This window comes from Odontesthes bonariensis, chromosome 15 (genome assembly GCF_027942865.1).
Source record: "Odontesthes bonariensis isolate fOdoBon6 chromosome 15, fOdoBon6.hap1, whole genome shotgun sequence".
In the NCBI taxonomy this organism is placed as follows: domain Eukaryota; kingdom Metazoa; phylum Chordata; class Actinopteri; order Atheriniformes; family Atherinopsidae; genus Odontesthes; species Odontesthes bonariensis.
Window position 1 is genome coordinate 37758140 of NC_134520.1, and position 19079 is coordinate 37777218.

The 19079-nt window shown below is 50.3% G+C and overlaps 1 protein-coding gene across 1 annotated transcript in view; it reads right to left on the reverse strand.

Moving 5' to 3' along the window:
* Positions 1 to 19007, reverse strand: part of nwd1 (NACHT and WD repeat domain containing 1) — a 34501-nt gene extending 15494 nt beyond the window's left edge. Inside the window, exons 1-15 of the mRNA XM_075484523.1 lie at positions 18938 to 19007; positions 17715 to 17800; positions 14581 to 14697; positions 13996 to 14350; positions 13390 to 13732; positions 11813 to 12754; positions 9963 to 10166; positions 8910 to 9063; positions 7867 to 7984; positions 7300 to 7464; positions 7019 to 7216; positions 6157 to 6279; positions 5492 to 5691; positions 2404 to 2661; positions 1421 to 1511 (exon numbers count right to left, since the gene is read on the reverse strand). Of these exons, the coding sequence (XP_075340638.1) occupies positions 1421 to 1511; positions 2404 to 2661; positions 5492 to 5691; positions 6157 to 6279; positions 7019 to 7216; positions 7300 to 7464; positions 7867 to 7984; positions 8910 to 9063; positions 9963 to 10166; positions 11813 to 12754; positions 13390 to 13732; positions 13996 to 14350; positions 14581 to 14697; positions 17715 to 17800; positions 18938 to 18971 (3388 nt within the window). The 5' untranslated portion in view covers positions 18972 to 19007. The remainder of the gene's footprint in view (positions 1 to 1420; positions 1512 to 2403; positions 2662 to 5491; positions 5692 to 6156; positions 6280 to 7018; positions 7217 to 7299; positions 7465 to 7866; positions 7985 to 8909; positions 9064 to 9962; positions 10167 to 11812; positions 12755 to 13389; positions 13733 to 13995; positions 14351 to 14580; positions 14698 to 17714; positions 17801 to 18937) is intronic.
* Positions 19008 to 19079: the final 72 nt, after the last annotated feature.

A 19079-nucleotide genomic window follows, 5' to 3' on the forward strand; every position in this document is an offset into this window, starting at 1 on the left:
GAGACCAGAGACTAGAGACTGAAACCAGAGACCAGAGACTAGAGACTGAAACCAGAGACCAGAGACTAGAGACTGAAACCAGAGACCAGAGACTAGAGACTGAAACCAGAGACCAGAGACAGAGACCAGAGACAGAGACCAGAGACAGAGACCAGAGACAGAGACCAGAGACAGAGACCAGAGACAGAGACCAGAGACAGAGACTAGAGACAGAGACTAGAGACAGAGACCAGAGACAGAGACTGAGACCAGAGACTGAGACCAGAGACAGACCAGAGACAGAGACCAGAGACAGAGACCAGAGACAGAGACCAGAGACAAGAGACAGAGACCAGAGACCAGAGACAGAGACCAGAGACAGAGACCAGAGACCAGAGACTGAGACCAGAGACCAGAGACTGAAACCAGAGACTAGAGACAGAGACCAGAGACAGAGACTAGAGACAGAGACTAGAGACAGACAGAGACCAGAGACTAGAGACTGAAACCAGAGACCAGAGACTAGAGACTGAAACCAGAGACCAGAGACCAGAGACTGAAACCAGAGACCAGAGACCAGAGACTGAAACCAGAGACCAGAGACCAGAGACTGAAACCAGAGACCAGAGACTGAAACCAGAGACCAGAGACTAGAGACTGAAACCAGAGACCAGAGACAGAGACTGAAACCAGAGACCAGAGACAGAGACTGAAACCAGAGACCAGAGACAGAGACTGAAACCAGAGACCAGAGACCAGAGACTGAAACCAGAGACCAGAGACCAGAGACTGAAACCAGAGACCAGAGACAGAGACTGAAACCAGAGACCAGAGACAGAGACTGAAACCAGAGACCAGAGACAGAGACTGAAACCAGAGACTGAAACCAGAGACCAGAGACTGAAACCAGAGACCAGAGACCAGAGACTGAAACCAGAGACCAGAGACCAGAGACCAGAGACTGAAACCAGAGACCAGAGACTGAAACCAGAGACCGAAACCAGAGACCAGAGACTGAAACCAGAGACCAGAGACCAGAGACTGAAACCAGAGACCAGAGACTGAAACCAGAGACCAGAGAACAGAGAACAGAGAACAGAGACTGAAACCAGAGACCAGAGACTAGAGACTGAAACCAGAGACCAGAGACTAGAGACTGAAACCAGAGACCAGAGACTAGAGACTGAAACCAGAGACTAGAGACTGAAACCAGAGACAGAGACTGAAACCAGAGACCAGAGACTAGAGACTGAAACCAGAGACCAGAGACTAGAGACTGAAACCAGAGACTAGAGACAGAGACCAGAGACAGAGACTAGAGACAGAGACCAGAGACAGAGACTAGAGACAGAGACCAGAGACAGAGACCCGAGACAGAGACCCGAGACAGAGACCCGAGGACAGAGACCAGAGACAGAGACCGGGGTCAGTCTGGTGTTACCTGTCAGCAGTATTCCTTCATCTTCAGTCACAGAAAGAAAAGATGGACGCAGAGGAAACTCTGCAGCTGAGTGTTTGCCCGTGCTGCAGATCTGCACACAGGAGATAAATCAATCTGTCACGTGCAAAACTGCAAACAAATGGTGATGAAGAAGAAGATGATGGTGAAGAAGATGGTGATGATGATGAATATGGTGATGATGATGATGAAGAAGAAGATGGTGATGATGATGAAGAAGAAGAAGATGATGGTGATGAAGAAGAAGATGATGATGATGATGAAGATGGTGATGATGATGAAGAAGAAGAAGAAGATGGTGATGATGAAGATGATGATGAAGATGATGAAGAAGAAGATGAAGAAGAAGATGGTGATGATGATGATGAAGAAGAAGATGGTGATGGTGATGAAGAAGAAGATGATGATGATGATGAAGATGGTGATGATGATGAAGAAGAAGAAGAAGATGATGATGATGATGAAGATGGTGATGATGATGAAGAAGAAGAAGAAGATGGTGATGATGAAGATGATGATGGAGATGATGAAGAAGAAGATGAAGAAGAAGATGGTGATGATGATGATGAAGAAGAAGATGGTGATGATGATGAAGAAGAAGAAGATGGTGATGATGATGATGAAGAAGAAGATGGTGATGATGATGAAGAAGAAGAAGATGATGGTGATGAAGAAGAAGATGATGATGATGATGAAGATGGTGATGATGATGAAGAAGAAGAAGAAGATGGTGATGATGAAGATGATGGTGATGATGAAGAAGATGATGAAGATGATGGTGATGATGAAGAAGAAGATGATGAAGATGATGGTGATGATGAAGATGATGGTGATGATGAAGAAGATGATGGTGATGATGAAGAAGATGATGAAGATGATGGTGATGATGATGAAGAAGATGAAGAAGATGATGGTGATGAAGAAGAAGATGATGGTGATGATGAAGATGACTTTGGCAAACACACCTGATACAGAAAACCTTCCTCGGACACCATGAGCACTTTCCCACGTTTGGGCAACGCCACCGAGTTCGCCGGAGTCAGGCCCCCCGCCGAGCGCTCCAGCTGAGTCACAGTTTCCGTTCCGTGAACTGGATCAGAAATTCTGACCCGATCCAAGTCCAGCAGACACACCACAGAATCTCCCAGAACCCCCAGAACCTGTGAGGCCCGCTCCCTGCTGCTGAGGTGGAGCTCCGCCCCGTCCGCCCGCCACACCTTCACCTGCAATGACATCACAGCTCACACCTGGACTCGGGCCCCTCGGGCCTCTCTGACCCCTCGGGCCTCTCTGACCCCTCGGGCCTCTCTGACCCCTCGGGCCTCTCTGACCCCTCGGGCCTCTTTGACCCTTCTGGCCTCTCTGACCCCTCGAACCTCTCTGGCCCCCTCGGACCTCTCTGGCCCCTCGGGCCTCTCTGGCCCCTTCTGGCCTCTCTGACCCCTCGGACCTCTCTGGCCCCCTCGGGCCTCTCTGACCTCTCTGGCCCCTTCTGGCCTCTCTGGCCCCTCGGGCCTCTCTGACCCCTCGGACCTCTCTGGCCCCCTCGGGCCTCTCTGACCTCTCTGGCCCCTTCTGGCCTCTCTGGCCCCTCGGGCCTCTCTGACCTCTCTGACCCTTCTGGCCTCTCTGGCCCCTCGGGCCTCTCTGACCTCTCTGGCCCCTTCTGGCCTCTCTGACCCTTCTGGCCTCTCTGGCCCCCTCGGGCCTCTCTGACCTCTCTGGCCCCTTCTGGCCTCTCTGACCCTTCTGGCCTCTCTGGCCCCTCGGGCCTCTCTGACCTCTCTGGCCCCTTCTGGCCTCTCTGACCCTTCTGGCCTCTCTGGCCCCCTCGGGCCTCTCTGACCTCTCTGGCCCCTTCTGGCCTCTCTGACCCTTCTGGCCTCTCTGGCCCCCTCGGGCCTCTCTGACCTCTCTGGCCCCTTCTGGCCTCTCTGACCCTTCTGGCCTCTCTGACCCTTCTGGCCTCTCTGGCCCCCTCGGGCCTCTCTGACCCTTCTGGCCTCTCTGGCCCCCTCGGGCCTCTCTGACCTCTCTGGCCCCTTCTGGCCTCTCTGACCCTTCTGGCCTCTTTGACCCTTCTGGCCTCTCTGGCCCCCTCGGGCCTCTCTGGCCCCCTCGGGCCTCTCTGACCTCTCTGGCCCCTTCTGGCCTCTCTGACCCTTCTGGCCTCTCTGACCCTTCTGGCCTCTCTGGCCCCCTCGGGCCTCTCTGACCCTTCTGGCCTCTCTGGCCCCCTCGGGCCTCTCTGACCTCTCTGGCCCCTTCTGGCCTCTCTGACCCTTCTGGCCTCTTTGACCCTTCTGGCCTCTCTGGCCCCCTCGGGCCTCTCTGGCCCCTTCTGGCCTCTCTGACCCTTCTGGCCTCTTTGACCCTTCTGGCCTCTCTGGCCCCCTCTGACCTCTCTGGCCCCCTCGGGCCTCTCTGACCTCTCTGGCCCCTCGGGCCTCTCTGACCCTTCTGGCCTCTCTGGCCCCCTCGAGCCTCTCTGGCCTCTCTGACCCTTCTGGCCTCTCTGACCCTTCTGGCGTCTCTGGCCCCCTCGGGCCTCTCTGACCTCTCTGGCCCCTCGGGCCTCTCTGACCTCTCTGGCCCCCTCGGGCCTCTCTGACCCTTCTGGCCTCTTTGACCCTTCTGCCCCCTCTGGCCTCTCTGACCCTTCTGGCCTTTCTGGCCTCTCTGACCTCTCTGACCCCTCTGACCCCTTTGACCCCTCTGGCCACAAACGGACACAAAAGACAGAAATCTGACATGAAAACTCAAAAGAACTTGAAAATGAAATAAAACAACAAGAGATGGAACAAAAACAACTTTTATGACTTGAGAAAAGGAAACGTGACTTTCAGGAGCAGGAAGGATGTGGCTCCGCCCACATCTTACATGTGGCTCCGCCCACATCTTACATGTGGCTCCGCCCACAGCGTACCTGTGGCTCCGCCCACATCTTACATATGGCTCTGCCCACATCTTACCTGTGGCTCCGCCCACATCTTACATATGGCTCTGCCCACATCTTACCTGTGGCTCCGCCCACATCTTACATATGGCTCTGCCCACATCTTACCTGTGGCTCCGCCCACAGCGTGCATGTGGCTCCGCCCACATCTTATATGTGGCTCCGCCCACAGCGTACATGTGGCTCCGCCCACATCTTACATATGGCTCCGCCCACATCTTACATGTGGCTCCGCTCACATCTTACATGTGGCTCCGCCCACATCTTACATATGGCTCCGCTCACAGCTTACCTGTGGCTCCGCCCACATCTTACATATGGCTCTGCCCACATCTTACCTGTGGCTCCGCACACAGCGTGCATGTGGCTCCGCCCACATCTTATATGTGGCTCCGCCCACAGCGTACATGTGGCTCCGCCCACATCTTACATGTGGCTCCGCCCACATCTTACCTGTGGCTCCGCCCACATCTTACATATGGCTCTGCCCACATCTTACATGTGGCTCCGCTCACAGCTTACATATGGCTCCACCCACATCTTGCATATGGCTCTGCCCACATCTTACATATGGCTCCGCACACAGCGTGGATGTGGCTCCGCCCACATCTTATATGTGGCTCCGCCCACAGCGTACATGTGGCTCCGCCCACATCTTACATGTGGCTCTGCCCACATCTTACCTGTGGCTCCGCACACAGCGTGCATGTGGCTCCGCCCACATCTTATATGTGGCTCCGCCCACAGCGTACATGTGGCTCCGCCCACATCTTACATGTGGCTCTGCCCACATCTTACCTGTGGCTCCGCCCACATCTTACATGTGGCTCCGCCCACATCTTACATATGGCTCCGCCCACATCTTACATGTGGCTCTGCTCACATCTTACATATGGCTCCACCCACATCTTACATATGGCTCCGCCCACATCTTACCTGTGGCTCTGCCCACATCTTACATGTGGCTCTGCCCACATCTTACATGTGGCTCCGCTCACAGCTTACCTGTGGCTCCGCCCACATCTTACATGTGGCCCCGCCCACAGCCTACATGTGGCTCCGCCCACAGCGTACATGTGGCTCCGCCCACAGCTTACCTGTGTCCTGGTGTAGACAAACAGCAGCTGCTCCGACAGGTGGAGGCGAACGGATGAAGGGGCGGAGTCAACGGGCGCCGCCTCCTGGATGCAGAGCAGCTGTTGGCCGCTCTTTAGGCTCCACCTCCTCAGAGAGCTGTCAGCAGCCAATGAGAGGCAGTGGGCTGAGCTGTCAATCACCTTGACAGACAGGACAGCAGCTACATGACGGAGTTGGACACAAAGTTAGGATTGCAGGAGGTTTTTGATTCAAACAGGCCATTTCTGTTGTTATTCTACAATGATTCTCATCAGTTAGCTGCTGGGAATCAGTGAAACTGCAGAAATATCACACAAAGAAAATGAATCCACCTTAAAAACTTCCTTCAGGATTCAGTCTGTGAGGTGTGTCTTAACTTTTGGAGGGACTGTGAACTCCTTGATTCATCCAGAATAAGTAAGTAACATTTGTCTTGTGTACCAGGCTGCTTTTTGCTATACTTTGGCTGCTAAGTAGGCTTGCTGCTGGTTTAGTTTCACTGTGTGATAACAGCCGCCAATGAGACTAGTTTCAGCCAAGAGTGGCCAATTTGTGAGCTCAATGGGACAGGAACCAGACCTTAACAAGCCCGGTTCCATCTTTACACTCCGGTTCACATGTGGCTTCAACAAACTCTCAGACTGACCTGTGGGACCCTGCAGAGTGTGCACGAGCTGTTTGTCCACGAGGCTCCAGACCGCCACCACGCCGTCCTCTGAACCCGCGACCAGCAGCCTCAGCGCCGCGCTGACGTCCAGGCAGAGCACATCTGGAAACACATCTGTCTGTGAACTTTGTTTTTCTGACACTGATTTTACTGTTACATACAGGAAACTGTGAGCTATTTCCTCTCCCTTCGTATCACTGCCTGCTGTGCAGACCGAGCAGCAAACAGCGTAACAGGCGCAGCTGTCGGCAGGCGGCAGCAGGCAGTGATACGAAGGGAGAGAAAATAGGGCCAAGAGATTGTGAGGTCTGACTTTTTCCTGGAGAACCATTTTGTGATGCAAATGTATTACTCTGTTGAACGCATATTGTTCTGAGAAGCAAAACGCTTTATTTTTTAAACCCCAGCCAACTAGCCGGACTACCTTCATCAACACCAAAACGAGGCTGGAACTCTGCTCACAGGACGCAGCAGGGGGTAAGAAGATGTTCATAAATGATGCTGCTGATATGGGATGTCATACAGCTTCATGTCAGAAGAGGCGAACTGTCCCTTTAAAATGTTCAGAACCCGACACAAAAAGCATCACAAGCAAACAAAAGGAACAGAAACTGCTGCAGGAAGAATGAGATCACAGAGTTTGGCTGTTTTTTCCTTCAGAATCTCCTCGGACTGGAAGCTTTTACGTGTTTAACAGATTTCAGACTCTCGGGCTTCACTATGTTCGGTTCTGATTGACCACAAGAGGCCATTTTGTGCTCGGTGTGACTACCACAGGAGGCCATTTTGTGCTCGGTGTGACTACCACAGGAGGCCATTTTGTGCTCGGCGGGGCTCACACCTCCGTGCAGGGCGCTCAGCGTGTGCTGCAGAGCTCCCCCCGGCTGCGGCAGGAAGCTGCTTATTGGGATCAGGACCGGTTCTGGACACGTCCGGAACCACTCGGCACACTGGCTGCACAGCCGGCCAATCACAGCAGGGAAGGCGGCGCCCAGGGAGGAGAGTCGGGCCAGCAGCTCGTAGTAAAACAGGGAAACATCTGGAATCAGAGAGAAACAGCAGCTGCTCACTGAGTTCTGACCCAAAGAGGCGGGAGAAAAACAGAACCCGAACCACACCCACCCATGTGACCATCCAGGAAGTCCAGGCTGGGCTTGATGAGGACCAGAGCGTCCCGGACCAGTCCGGTTTCAGGGCAGTCCATGTACTGGGAGCACTGGTCCAGGTCCTCGATCAGGCTGGAAACCCCGCAGACCCGGATCTTACAGAACAGCCACTCAGCGCTGCCTGAACACAGCAAACACAGAGAGAGAGAGACCGGAGACCCGGGTCCACTGGAGCTCAGGTGTGTTCAACAGGACCCCGCATGGCTTAAAGTGGGCCGAACGGGTTTAACCGGGGTTTAACCAGGGTTTAACCGGGGTTTAACCTGGCCGCAGACGGTGTACCGGACTACGCATGGCTTAAAGTGAGCCTGACGGGTTTAACCGGGGTTTAACCTGGGTTTAGCCAGAGTATAACTGGGGTTTAACCGGGGTTTAACCTGGCCGCAGACGGTGTACCGGACTACGCATGGCTTAAAGTGAGCCTGACGGGTTTAACCAGGGTTTAATCAGATTTTAACCTGGTTTTAACTAGGTTTTAACCTGGGTTTAATCGGGGCTTCAGCCTCACACTTCTTTATCTCACCTATGACCTCCTGCTGTAGCTCCTCCCACAGGCCGGCGCGCAGCAGCTGATAGGGCAGCTCCTGGAGCTTCCTGACGTTAGCCAATCCCGGAGCAAACCACAGGGGCTGGGGCGGGACCTTTGACAGCACAGGACCAATCAGAATGTCAGGTCTGATCAGGGGATTTTTCTGTTTCTACTGAAAGACAAAATATGAGTTTCTGGTTTGATTTCCACAGATTAGAGATAAAACCGTTAAACATTCATCAGGTCGGTAAATAAAGCGTTTTCCAGCGTTCAGTCAGCGGTCCGACCCGGTAACAACCAGAACACTTGGACTGGTTGGATCACAGTGAACCGGACTCTTTACCAACATGATGTGAATAACCTGAACTGAACTGAAAATGGATTAATGGACATATCTCACTGTCACGTTTTATGTTTTATCATGTTTTTGCCTCCACCACCGTCATCATTAACTCTGGCATCCACCAAGGCTGTGTTCTCGGCCCACTCCTCCTACATTAACGACTCCACATCGCACAGGGAGGGGGTCCAGCCACCGGTTTCCTGGTGTCACTCCAACAATTTCATCCTGAACACCAAGAAAACTAAAGAAATCCTCAGTGATTTTGATTTACGGTGGTCATTAAACTCAGTCCATGCTGTTTTAAGGTGGTATTTCTCAGAAGTCTTTAGTCTGACCCTTTGTTTAAGATTTTCAAAGTTGTCTCGTTTATTGGAGGTTTCACTGGGATTAACCTTCTAACTAATAAACAGATAATTGATTTACAATTAATCCGTTTTACTTTGATACTGTGAGAGGAAAAACAACTAAAGCACCATAGAAGAAGAGCTGCTGTGGGAACTGGAGTTTGAAAGTAAAGATTTTAGGGGCAGAGATGCTGAAAATAAGAAGCATGATGGGTTGAAGCTCTGCAGCCAGCTGATATAAATGGGTTAGGGTTCTTAATGTGTTCTCGTGTTGGAACCATGATGTCACAACCTCTGTCGGTGCAGGTGAGTTTCATCCTCACGGGCGCCGTTTAAGGAGTCGTTTGTACCTTTCTGTCGGACAGCAGCAGCGACAGACCCGGCAGAGCCGCCGGCTTGAGCTTCCCCGACCACCGGCCCAGGAAGTACTCCGCCAGGATCCTGTGGCTCCGCCCCCGTCGTTCTGATGTCAGATAGCGAGCTGTGACTGCCTCAAACAGACGCCTAAAAAAGAAGCATGTGGACATTATCATACATGTGAAGAAACCTGGCTGTGCGGTGTCACCAGAGGGGGCGCTGTAGGCTACGCTGTTAGTGGCTGTAATACAGTAGAAGAAGAAGTTGTTCTAACAGGAAACAGACCTGGAGGAGGAAAAAACAACAACTGTGGTGGACATCCACAAGAGGAACATGGAGAGAGCTCTTCTCCAGGAATTACTTTCATCTCTGGGAATATCTGGAATATTATAACATATCCGGTTCCAGGGTCTGCCGGTTCCAGGGTCTGATGGTTCCAGGGTCTGCCGGTTCCAGGGTCTGATGGTTCCAGGGTCTGCCGGTTCCAGGGTCTGCCGGTTCCAGGGTCTGCCGGTTCCAGGGTCTGCCGGTTCCAGGGTCTGCCGGTTCCAGGGTCTGATGGTTCCAGGGTCTGCCGGTTCCAGGGTCTGATGGTTCCAGGGTCTGCCGGTTCCAGGGTCTGATGGTTCCAGGGTCTGCCGGTTCCAGGGTCTGATGGTTCCAGGGTCTGATGGTTCCAGGGTCTGCCGGTTCCAGGGTCTGATGGTTCCAGGGTCTGCTGGTTCCAGGGTCTGCCGGTTCCAGGGTCTGGAACTCGCTCCAGAATCAGAACTAAAGCGGACTGAGCTGTCAGGTTCCAGCTCCTAAACTCTGAGATTATTTTAACAGAACAGCTGAACCAGCCCTTGACTCACCTGTCAGTCAAATTATTTATTTTCATTTTATTTTATCTGCTGTAGTGAAGCACGTCGGCACCAAAGGTGCTCCGTAGCTAAACTTCTTATTTTAACACCCCCTGAGAGAGACTGTTGGTGAGGTTTATGATCATTTAACCTGTTTTTAAAATACTTTACAAACGATCGGGGATCAATTATCTGATCTTTTACCGGCTCTTGAAGGCAATGGCAGCAACTCCGTCGGTCCAGCGTTCCTCCAGCTGGTCCTCAAGGTCCCACCTGAGCCTGGCCCAGAGGAGGGGGGGCAGCCGGATCAGTAAGGGGGTCGGAGGGAGGGAGTGGGTGTACACCTCTCTGATGACATCATCGTCCAGGGACATGACATCACGCAGCTCTGCTTCCAGGAGACCCTCCCTGTGGAGACACCGGCAGCTTTTAGTACTAACCCGAGTAAAACCTTTAATCTAATTAATCACATGATTTCCCTGATTAATCACGATTAATCTCATTTGTACGCAGAATCCAAAAATGAATCCAAAAGTAGCGTATAGCTTTTAGCATTTAGCTTTATTTTAAATGTGCTGCCATATGAATGAAAGTGCCATAACATTTGTTGTGCAAACACACTTTTAACATCAGCATCTTTCTGTAGTTTTTATGTAGAAGCCTCGCTCCACTGTCTGTTTCCTTGAATGACTTGCTGCTATCAGTTGTGTGTTTTGCCTTTAAGTGATATTTTAGACTGGAACTACTACGCTGAGAAGACAATTCAACTTGGCAGTGTTTACAGATGACTTTGGTTCTGTCGACTCCGCCGTCTGGAAGAACTTTAACATGAAAATGGCCGAGTAAAAGTTCCGTACCCTTCTCCATGTTTGGTGGATCCGCCGATTACTTTCTTTTCCTGTTCCACAGCAGACAGCAGCAGACTTTTACAAAATAAAAGCCTGTGAGCAACAGACTTTTACAAAATAAAAGCCTGTGAGCAGCAGACTTTTACAAAATAAAAGCCTGTGAGCAGCAGACTTTTACAATAATAAAAGCCTGTGAGCAACAGACTTTTACAGAATAAAAGCCTGTGAGCAACAGACTTTTACAGAATAAAAGCCTGTGAGCAGCAGACTTTTACAAAATAAAAGCCTGTAAACAGCAGACTTTTACAGAATAAAAGCCTGTGAGCAACAGACTTTTACAAAATAAAAGCCTGTGAGCGACAGACTTTTACAAAATAAAAGCCTGTAAACAGCAGACTTTTACAAAATAAAAGCCTGTGAGCAGCAGACTTTTATAAAATAAAAGCCTGTGAGCAACAGACTTTTACAAAATAAAAGCCTGTGAGCGACAGACTTTTACAAAATAAAAGCCTGTGAGCGACAGACTTTTACAAAATAAAAGCCTGTGAGCGACAGACTTTTACAAAATAAAAGCCTGTGAGCAGCAGACTTTTACAATAATAAAAGCCTGTGAGCAACAGACTTTTACAGAATAAAAGCCTGTGAGCAACAGACTTTTACAAAATAAAAGCCTGTGAGCAGCAGACTTTTACAGAATAAAAGCCTGTGAGCGACAGACTTTTACAAAATAAAAGCCTGTGAGCAACAGACTTTTATAAAATAAAAGCCTGTGAGCAACAGACTTTTACAAAATAAAAGCCTGTGAGCGACAGACTTTTACAAAATAAAAGCCTGTGAGCGACAGACTTTTACAAAATAAAAGCCTGTGAGCAGCAGACTTTTACAAAATAAAAGCCTGTGAGCGACAGACTTTTACAAAATAAAAGCCTGTCAGCAGCAGACTTTTACAAAATAAAAGCCTGTGAGCAACAGACTTTTACAAAATAAAAGCCTGTCAGCAGCAGACTTTTACAAAATAAAAGCCTGTGAGCAGCAGACTTTTACAGAATAAAAGCCTGTGAGCAACAGACTTTTACAAAATAAAATAAATAATAAAACCTGCGTTAATGCGTGATTAAATATTTATCGGCGTTAAATAATTAACGAGTTAACTCGCCCGGCCCTAATTTTAATTAAACTGACCATAACAGGTCATTGATTGGTCACCTTGCCAAAGCGATGTATCCCAAAGCCCCGCCCACCAGCTCCCTCCCGTGCTTTTCCTCCAGCCTCAGCAGGAGCTGTGACATCACTTCCTGAGTGCTGGCGCCCGGCTGCAGCTGGTCCCGGGGGCTGAAGGACGTCCAGCGTCTGGCGGCGGACAGAATCAGGTGCAGGTGCAGCGGGCAGCCGGTGGGCTCCACGCTCCGCAGCACGGCGGCTTTCTGCTCGCCGGTCAGCGTTCGCTGAGACGCCCGCAGGTACGACTCCACGATGCGTTCGCCTTCATCGGCAGACAGACGCTCCACCTCAAAGAAACCGTCCAGCGTGTCCGTCTGCAGCCGTGCGCTGACGAACGCCTCGCTGTCCGTGTCCATGGAGACCAGCAGGTGCACGTTGGGCGGGAGGTCGGCGGGCAGCCAGCGCAGGCCGTGAGCACAACGGCGGTCGGCGAGCTGCTCCAGAGAGTCCAGCACGATGAGCAGCGTGTTCCCGAGCTGGGAGACCTCCTCCAGGAGGCCCCTGAGGGCCCGCGGCAGGTGGGTGCCGGCCCCCGGCCGAGGGGGCGGGGCCAGACCGCAGGCCCGGCTCACCTGCAGGCAGACGCCGCGCAGGACGCGGTCCAGGTCGGGTCTCTGAGGATGGTCGGCCGCCAGCAGCCTGATCACCACGGCGCCCCTTGCATCCAGGACGCCCTGCATCTCCTGCGCCACCTTGCACAGCAGGGTGGTCTTCCCCATCCCGGCGGCGCCGTGGACCACCAGCGGGCCGTGGCGGCGGCCGGTGGACTCCCACATGGCGAGGCAGATCCTACCCAGAAGCCCCTCTCTGCCGGGGAGCCCCGTGCACAGCGCGGCGCTCGTGGCGTGCCGCCGTCCCTCCTCAGCCACCCGGTTCTCCTCGTCCTCGGTGCTTCCCCAGAACCGTCTCCGTCTCCCAGCCTCCACACTGGAAAAAAAAATCAGTCTTTATATTTCTATTTATTTTATTTATTAAGATTTATTTATTTATAAATAAATAAATAAATCTTAATAAATCTAAATAAATTTTACATTTTTGATATAGCTAATGTTTATTCACTCTTTTTATTTTATCCTATTCTATTTGCTTGTTTTTACTTTAATTGTTTACACATCTTTTTACTGTATGCTGCTGCAACAATAATTTCCCAAATTGGGATGAATAATAATAATAATACTTATCTATCTATCTATCTTACCAAGTAGATTTGTCTCATTTCTAGTAAAAATATCTCATTACACTTAATATGAGACACAACTGCCTAACAAGCACCATTTCAGCCAGATATAGGGACTTGTTTGAAGACAATACATCTGGAATATCTTGTTAAGTGAAAAACTCTTGAAAATATCTTGTTTTGAGTCACATATCATATGAAACAAGCTTCTTTTTTTTACATTTGAAGAGGTTTTTAAGCTAATTTCATGATCACTTTTATCTCAAAAGTCCTAAATATCACATTTTATTTCAAGAAATCTGGACAAGCCGATTTTCACTAGTTCCATTGGCAGATTTTTTTTCTTATTTCAAGCAGAAACGTCTTTTATTTGTTGTTTTTTTACTTATTTTTCTCCGCCGCCGCTCCGATCCGCTCCTTCATCTGTGAGACCACCTGCTGACAGAGGCGGTCCAGGTACTGAGCGTGCTCGCGGCGTCCCGGGTCCACGCCGCCTTTCACCAGCTCCACGCTGTGCAGGTTCAGGATCTGCTGCCACGAGGCGAGCAGTCGCGACTTCAGGCCGGCGAGCAGCTCCTGAGCCTCGGCGTCCTGCGGCCTGCCGGCGGCCACGTCCACGAACCTGGCGAGACGTTTGGGTCTGTGGCGAGGAGTCTCCCTGAGGAAGAGCAGAGCCGAGGAGTCGCCGCCATCGCTCCACAGACCCTGCTGGAACTCCTGCTCGGTGCCTGAGTTAAAGACGCTGAAGGTTAAAGGGACAGTTCGCCTCTTCTGACATGAAGCTGTATAACATCCCATATCAGCAGCATCATTTATGAACATCTTCTTACCCCCTGCTGCGTCCTGTGAGCAGAGTTCCAGCCTAACCCAGAAGAGGCGAACTATCCCTTTAAAATGTTCATAAATGATGTTGCTGATATGGGATGTCATACAGCTTCATGTCAGAAGAGGCGAACTGTCCCTTTAAAGCCGTGATCCTCCCGTGTCTCACCTGATGCGTAGAAGTGCTGTTTCTGCTCCGCTGTGATGTCACCGGCGGCCTCGGCCGCCGCCGCCGCAGAGCTCAGCAGCTGCAGGAGACGAGCCTCGGTGGAACGCCACGACAGGACGCTGCTGTCGTGCTGCGGCCGGCTCTCAGGTCGGAGGTCGCCGTAGTGCGGGAAGCGCGTCGGGACCGGCTGCAGGACGAAGGCCGGCGGCACGGCGTTGGCGTCCTTCAGGTACCACTGCTGCAGCTGCTCCACGCCCTCTGGGTCTTTGGAGAGTTTGGACAGAAGGACCTCAAACTGTTTCTCTGGAATGAGACGAGGAAGAGCTCGGTGGCCGTACCTGTTCCCCAGCAGGGCCTTTGGCACCCGCGAGAAGTCAAAGGAAGAGAAGAAGAATGAGTGGTCTTTAAAAGCATTGCTTCATAGTTTGAATTGGGTTCAGATGACATTTGTTGGGATTTTTTGGTAAATAAAACTGAGAGTAATGGAATAATGAAGCATCCTGATCAAGAAAATTCATCCACAAATGTGAAAATGAATCAATCAGACACATACAGGCTGATTCAGTTTTTAGTTGGAACACTCACAATGAAAGCTGGACCGGCTGAAATCCTCCGGCACCGATGGAGCTCCTGCAGCGAGATCTCAGGGGCCTCGTGGTCCCCGAACGGGTTGTTTCGAATACCCCAACGCAGATCCACCACCTGGACAGGAAGTGACCTCAGTAACCACAGAGCAGGGGCCTCGTGCACAAAGAGGCGTACGCACAAAGAGGCGTACGCACAACAAAGAGGCGAACGCACAACAAAGCGGCGTACGCACAACAAAGCGGCGTACGCACAACAAAGCGGCGTACGCACAACAAAGCGGCGTACGCACAACAAAGAGGCGTACGCACAACAAAGAGGCGAACGCACAACAAAGCGGCGTACGCACAACAAAGCGGCGTACGCACAACAAAGCAGCGTACGCACAACAAAGAGGCGTACGCACAACAAAGAGGCGAACGCACAACAAAGAGGCGTACGCACAACAAAGAGGCGAACGCATAACAAAGCGGCGTACGCACAACAAAGCGGCGTACGCACAACAAAGCGGCGTACGCACAACAAAGCGGCGTACGCACAACAAAGAGGCGTACGCACAACAAAGAGGCGAACGCATAACAAAGCGGCGTACGCACAACAAAGCGGCGTACGCACAACAAAGCGGCGTACGCACAACAAAGCGGCGTACGCACAACAAAGCGGCGTACGCACAACAAAGAGGCGTACGCACAACAAAGCGGCGTACGCACAACAAAGCGGCGTACGCACAACAAAGAGGCGTACGCACAACAAAGAGGCGAACGCATAACAAAGCGGCGTACGCACAACAAAGCGGCGTACGCACAACAAAGCGGCGTACGCACAACAAAGCGGCGTACGCACAACAAAGAGGCGTACGCACAACAAAGAGGCGAACGCACAACAAAGCGGCGTACGCACAACAAAGAGGCGAACGCATAACAAAGCGGCGTACGCACAACAAAGAGGCGAACGCACAACAAAGCGGCGTACGCACAACAAAGCGGCGTACGCACAACAAAGAGGCGTACGCACAACAAAGAGGCGAACGCATAACAAAGCGGCGTACGCACAACAAAGCGGCGTACGCACAACAAAGAGCGAACGCACAACAAAGAGGCGTACGCACAACAAAGCGGCGTACGCACAACAAAGCGGCGTACGCACAACAAAGCGGCGTACGCACAACAAAGAGGCGAACGCACAACAAAGCGGCGTACGCACAACAAAGCGGCGTACGCACAACAAAGCGGCGAACGCACAACAAAGCGGCGTACGCACAACAAAGCGGCGTACGCACAACAAAGCGGCGTACGCACAAAGTGCTGTACGCACAACAAAGCGGCGTACGCACAACAAAGCGGCGTACGCACCACAAAGCGGCGTACGCACAACAAAGCGGCGTACGCACAACAAAGCGGCGGACGCACAACAAAGCGGCGGACGCACAACAAAGAGGCGTTCGCACAAAGCGGCGTACGCACAACAAAGCGGCGTACGCACAACAAAGCGGCGAACGCACAACAAAGCGGCGTACGCACAACAAAGCGGCGTACGCACAAAGTGCTGTACGCACAACAAAGCGGCGTACGCACAACAAAGCGGCGTACGCACCACAAAGTGCTGTACGCACAACAAAGCGGCGTACGCACAACAAAGCGGCGGACGCACAACAAAGAGGCGTTCGCACAAAGCGGCGTACGCACAACAAAGCGGCCTACGCACAACAAAGTGGCGTTCGCACAAAGCGGCGTACGCACAACAAAGCGGCGTACGCACCACAAAGTGCTGTACGCACAACAAAGCGGCGTACGCACAACAAAGCGGCGTACGCACAACAAAGCGGCGGACGCACAACAAAGCGGCCTACGCACAACAAAGTGGCGTTCGCACAAAGCGGCGTACGCACAACAAAGCGGCGTACGCACAACAAAGCGGCGTACGCACAACAAAGCGGCGAACGCACAACAAAGCGGCGTACGCACAACAAAGCGGCGTACGCACAACAAAGCGGCGTACGCACAAAGTGCTGTACGCACAACAAAGCGGCGTACGCACAACAAAGCGGCGGACGCACAACAAAGCGGCGTACGCACAACAAAGTGGCGTTCGCACAAAGCGGCGTACGCACAACAAAGCGGCGTACGCACAACAAAGCGGCGTACGCACAACAAAGCGGCGTACGTTGACGTTTTTACGTCAACGATCAGATGTATAAAGAGCGAAAAGACGGTGGAAATGTGCGGTGCCTCACGCCAACTTGAGGGCTGGCGTACACACTTTTCTGCAGCTGTTGATGCTTTGGCGACACTTATGGCGCATTTCCACGGCTGGGCACACATTGCTATAAAAGCGCCATCACATGATGAATTTGTATGTTAACAGGAAACATTTTCATTCGATCGATGTACAGATCATATGTGATGCGTAAATGCAATTAACCAACATTGTGGCGAGGTGGCCTGGTTCAACGCACGATTCATACATTCTGAGTAACAGCATCGTTGGGAACAGACTTACAGGCTGGCGCTGTGTGCGATGGGTGGCTTGTGGTGAGTAACTTTATTGTGTAATTGTCCCAATATTATTCCCTGTGACGTGCATTGAGTATGTGCGCCCCCAGTTTCTATCCCGTCTTCACAGCATCAGTCGGTGGTTAAAGTTAGTTTCTTGCTGTTTTTTGCTGGTTAAACTTCAGCTTAAGATCTTTCTAACCAGCCCCTGATCGTCTCTGTGGGCAAATGTTAATAACCCCGTGTGTAAAGTGTGAAATGTCTTATTCAGCCTCGACTTTTCCCCGGCGCAATTCTGCACGTTACTGTATGAACACGTTGTTGTGAGTTACACAGAAACATGGGTATTTACCTTGGGGGAAATCAGAGTCACCCACATGTGCTCCCACCACCCCAGAGGGAGCAGCGCCACCCATAGCTGCACCGACTCTCTGTTCAAACAGGTTGGGCCCCTCTTCTCTTCCATTAATTTAATTCAGTTAACTTGTTTTGTGAAATAAGAACATTTAATGTGTTAATGATGAGTCCCATAAAACAATCACTCCTCATGGAAACTGTATTTCTTTAGTTTTATCTGACTTTCAGTGATATTCTTACTGAATTTCCTGCAAGAATTTCAGGAGAAAACCGGGTTAAACTGACCTCAAAGAGCAGCCCCAGGCTGCGACAGAAGGACAGGACTTCTGGGAATGCTTTCTCCAGCAGAGCTTTCCTCTCGCTGCTCATATCTGAGCACAGAGCAGAGAACAGGTGAGTTTCACACCCGAGAAAACCAGAGAAAACACCTGGCATGCAGCTGGAGTTAGCAGAGAAAACACCTGGCATGCAGCTGGAGTTAGCAGAGAAAACACCTGGCATGCAGCTGGAGTTTAAGGACATTATTTTAAGTTTTTACTGGTCATTTTACTTTTAATTCCTCCTAAACTTCATTCAAACCTTCGTTCAAAGTTAACGAGACGTTTTCAATTCACTGCATTTGAACATTTTCTATTCTTTTAAGGGTTTAAAATGTTTCAAGTTTATTTTCTACAAAATTAGCTGCATATAAAAAAAAACATTAAAAATATAGTTCATCTAAAAATAAAACACACACTTAGAGGTTCAGCTGGTAAATTCAATAAGATCTGGGAACCTTTTCTGAGAAGTGTGGAAGAGAAATCTGCATGAATCAAGTTAACTGATTTCACTGTGTTTAGATGTGTTTAAATACTATTCTGTATGTACTGTATTTCTCTAATGTTTTTTGCTTGTTTGTTTGTTTTTCTGTAACATTCTCTCCTTTTTATATTCATATGTCTTCTTTTACAACATGCTTGACATGCATTGTCTTAGATTTACTCATTTATTTATCATTTTTTATCGTGATTTATCTGTGTTTTTTTTTTTATTTATCTTAGTTAGGTCATTTCTATTTTATTTTTATTTTTATTATTTTTTATTTTTTATTATATTTTTTGTTATATTTTTTACTTCATGGGGATGGGATTCTGTTCTGAGTGTTCCTGTGTGTCTGTGTTCTATTGTGAAAAAAAAGCAAAAAGAAATGGAATTTAATTTAATTTAATTTAACGTGGAAATAAATGATCAAACTAATTTCCAGCTGATAAAAGCTGAAAAAGTATTTAATTTTTTTGGGTGAAATATTTTCATTAAATAAACATCTTCATGTCACACTGACTCTGATTAAATGATAGATTTAAAGCATCTTCTGTTAATGCCATTTAAACTTTAAACAGAAGATGTGCAGAGAACTGAACTTTTATCTGGATAAAAATAACCGGGGATAATCTCTTATTTCTGAATCTATGGGATGAACTCTCAGTGTCTCAGATCTGAACATCAAGAAACTGAAGAGTTGAACTCACCTGTAAACGTGGAGCTGAGGAACAGCCGGATCATGTTGGTCCTCTGAGCTCCGTCTGGCCGTCCAGTCAGGACGTCTCCTCCTGATGCTGCTGGAACCTCCGCCATCGCCTTCCACCTGAGACCACTCTGCTTCTTCTTCTT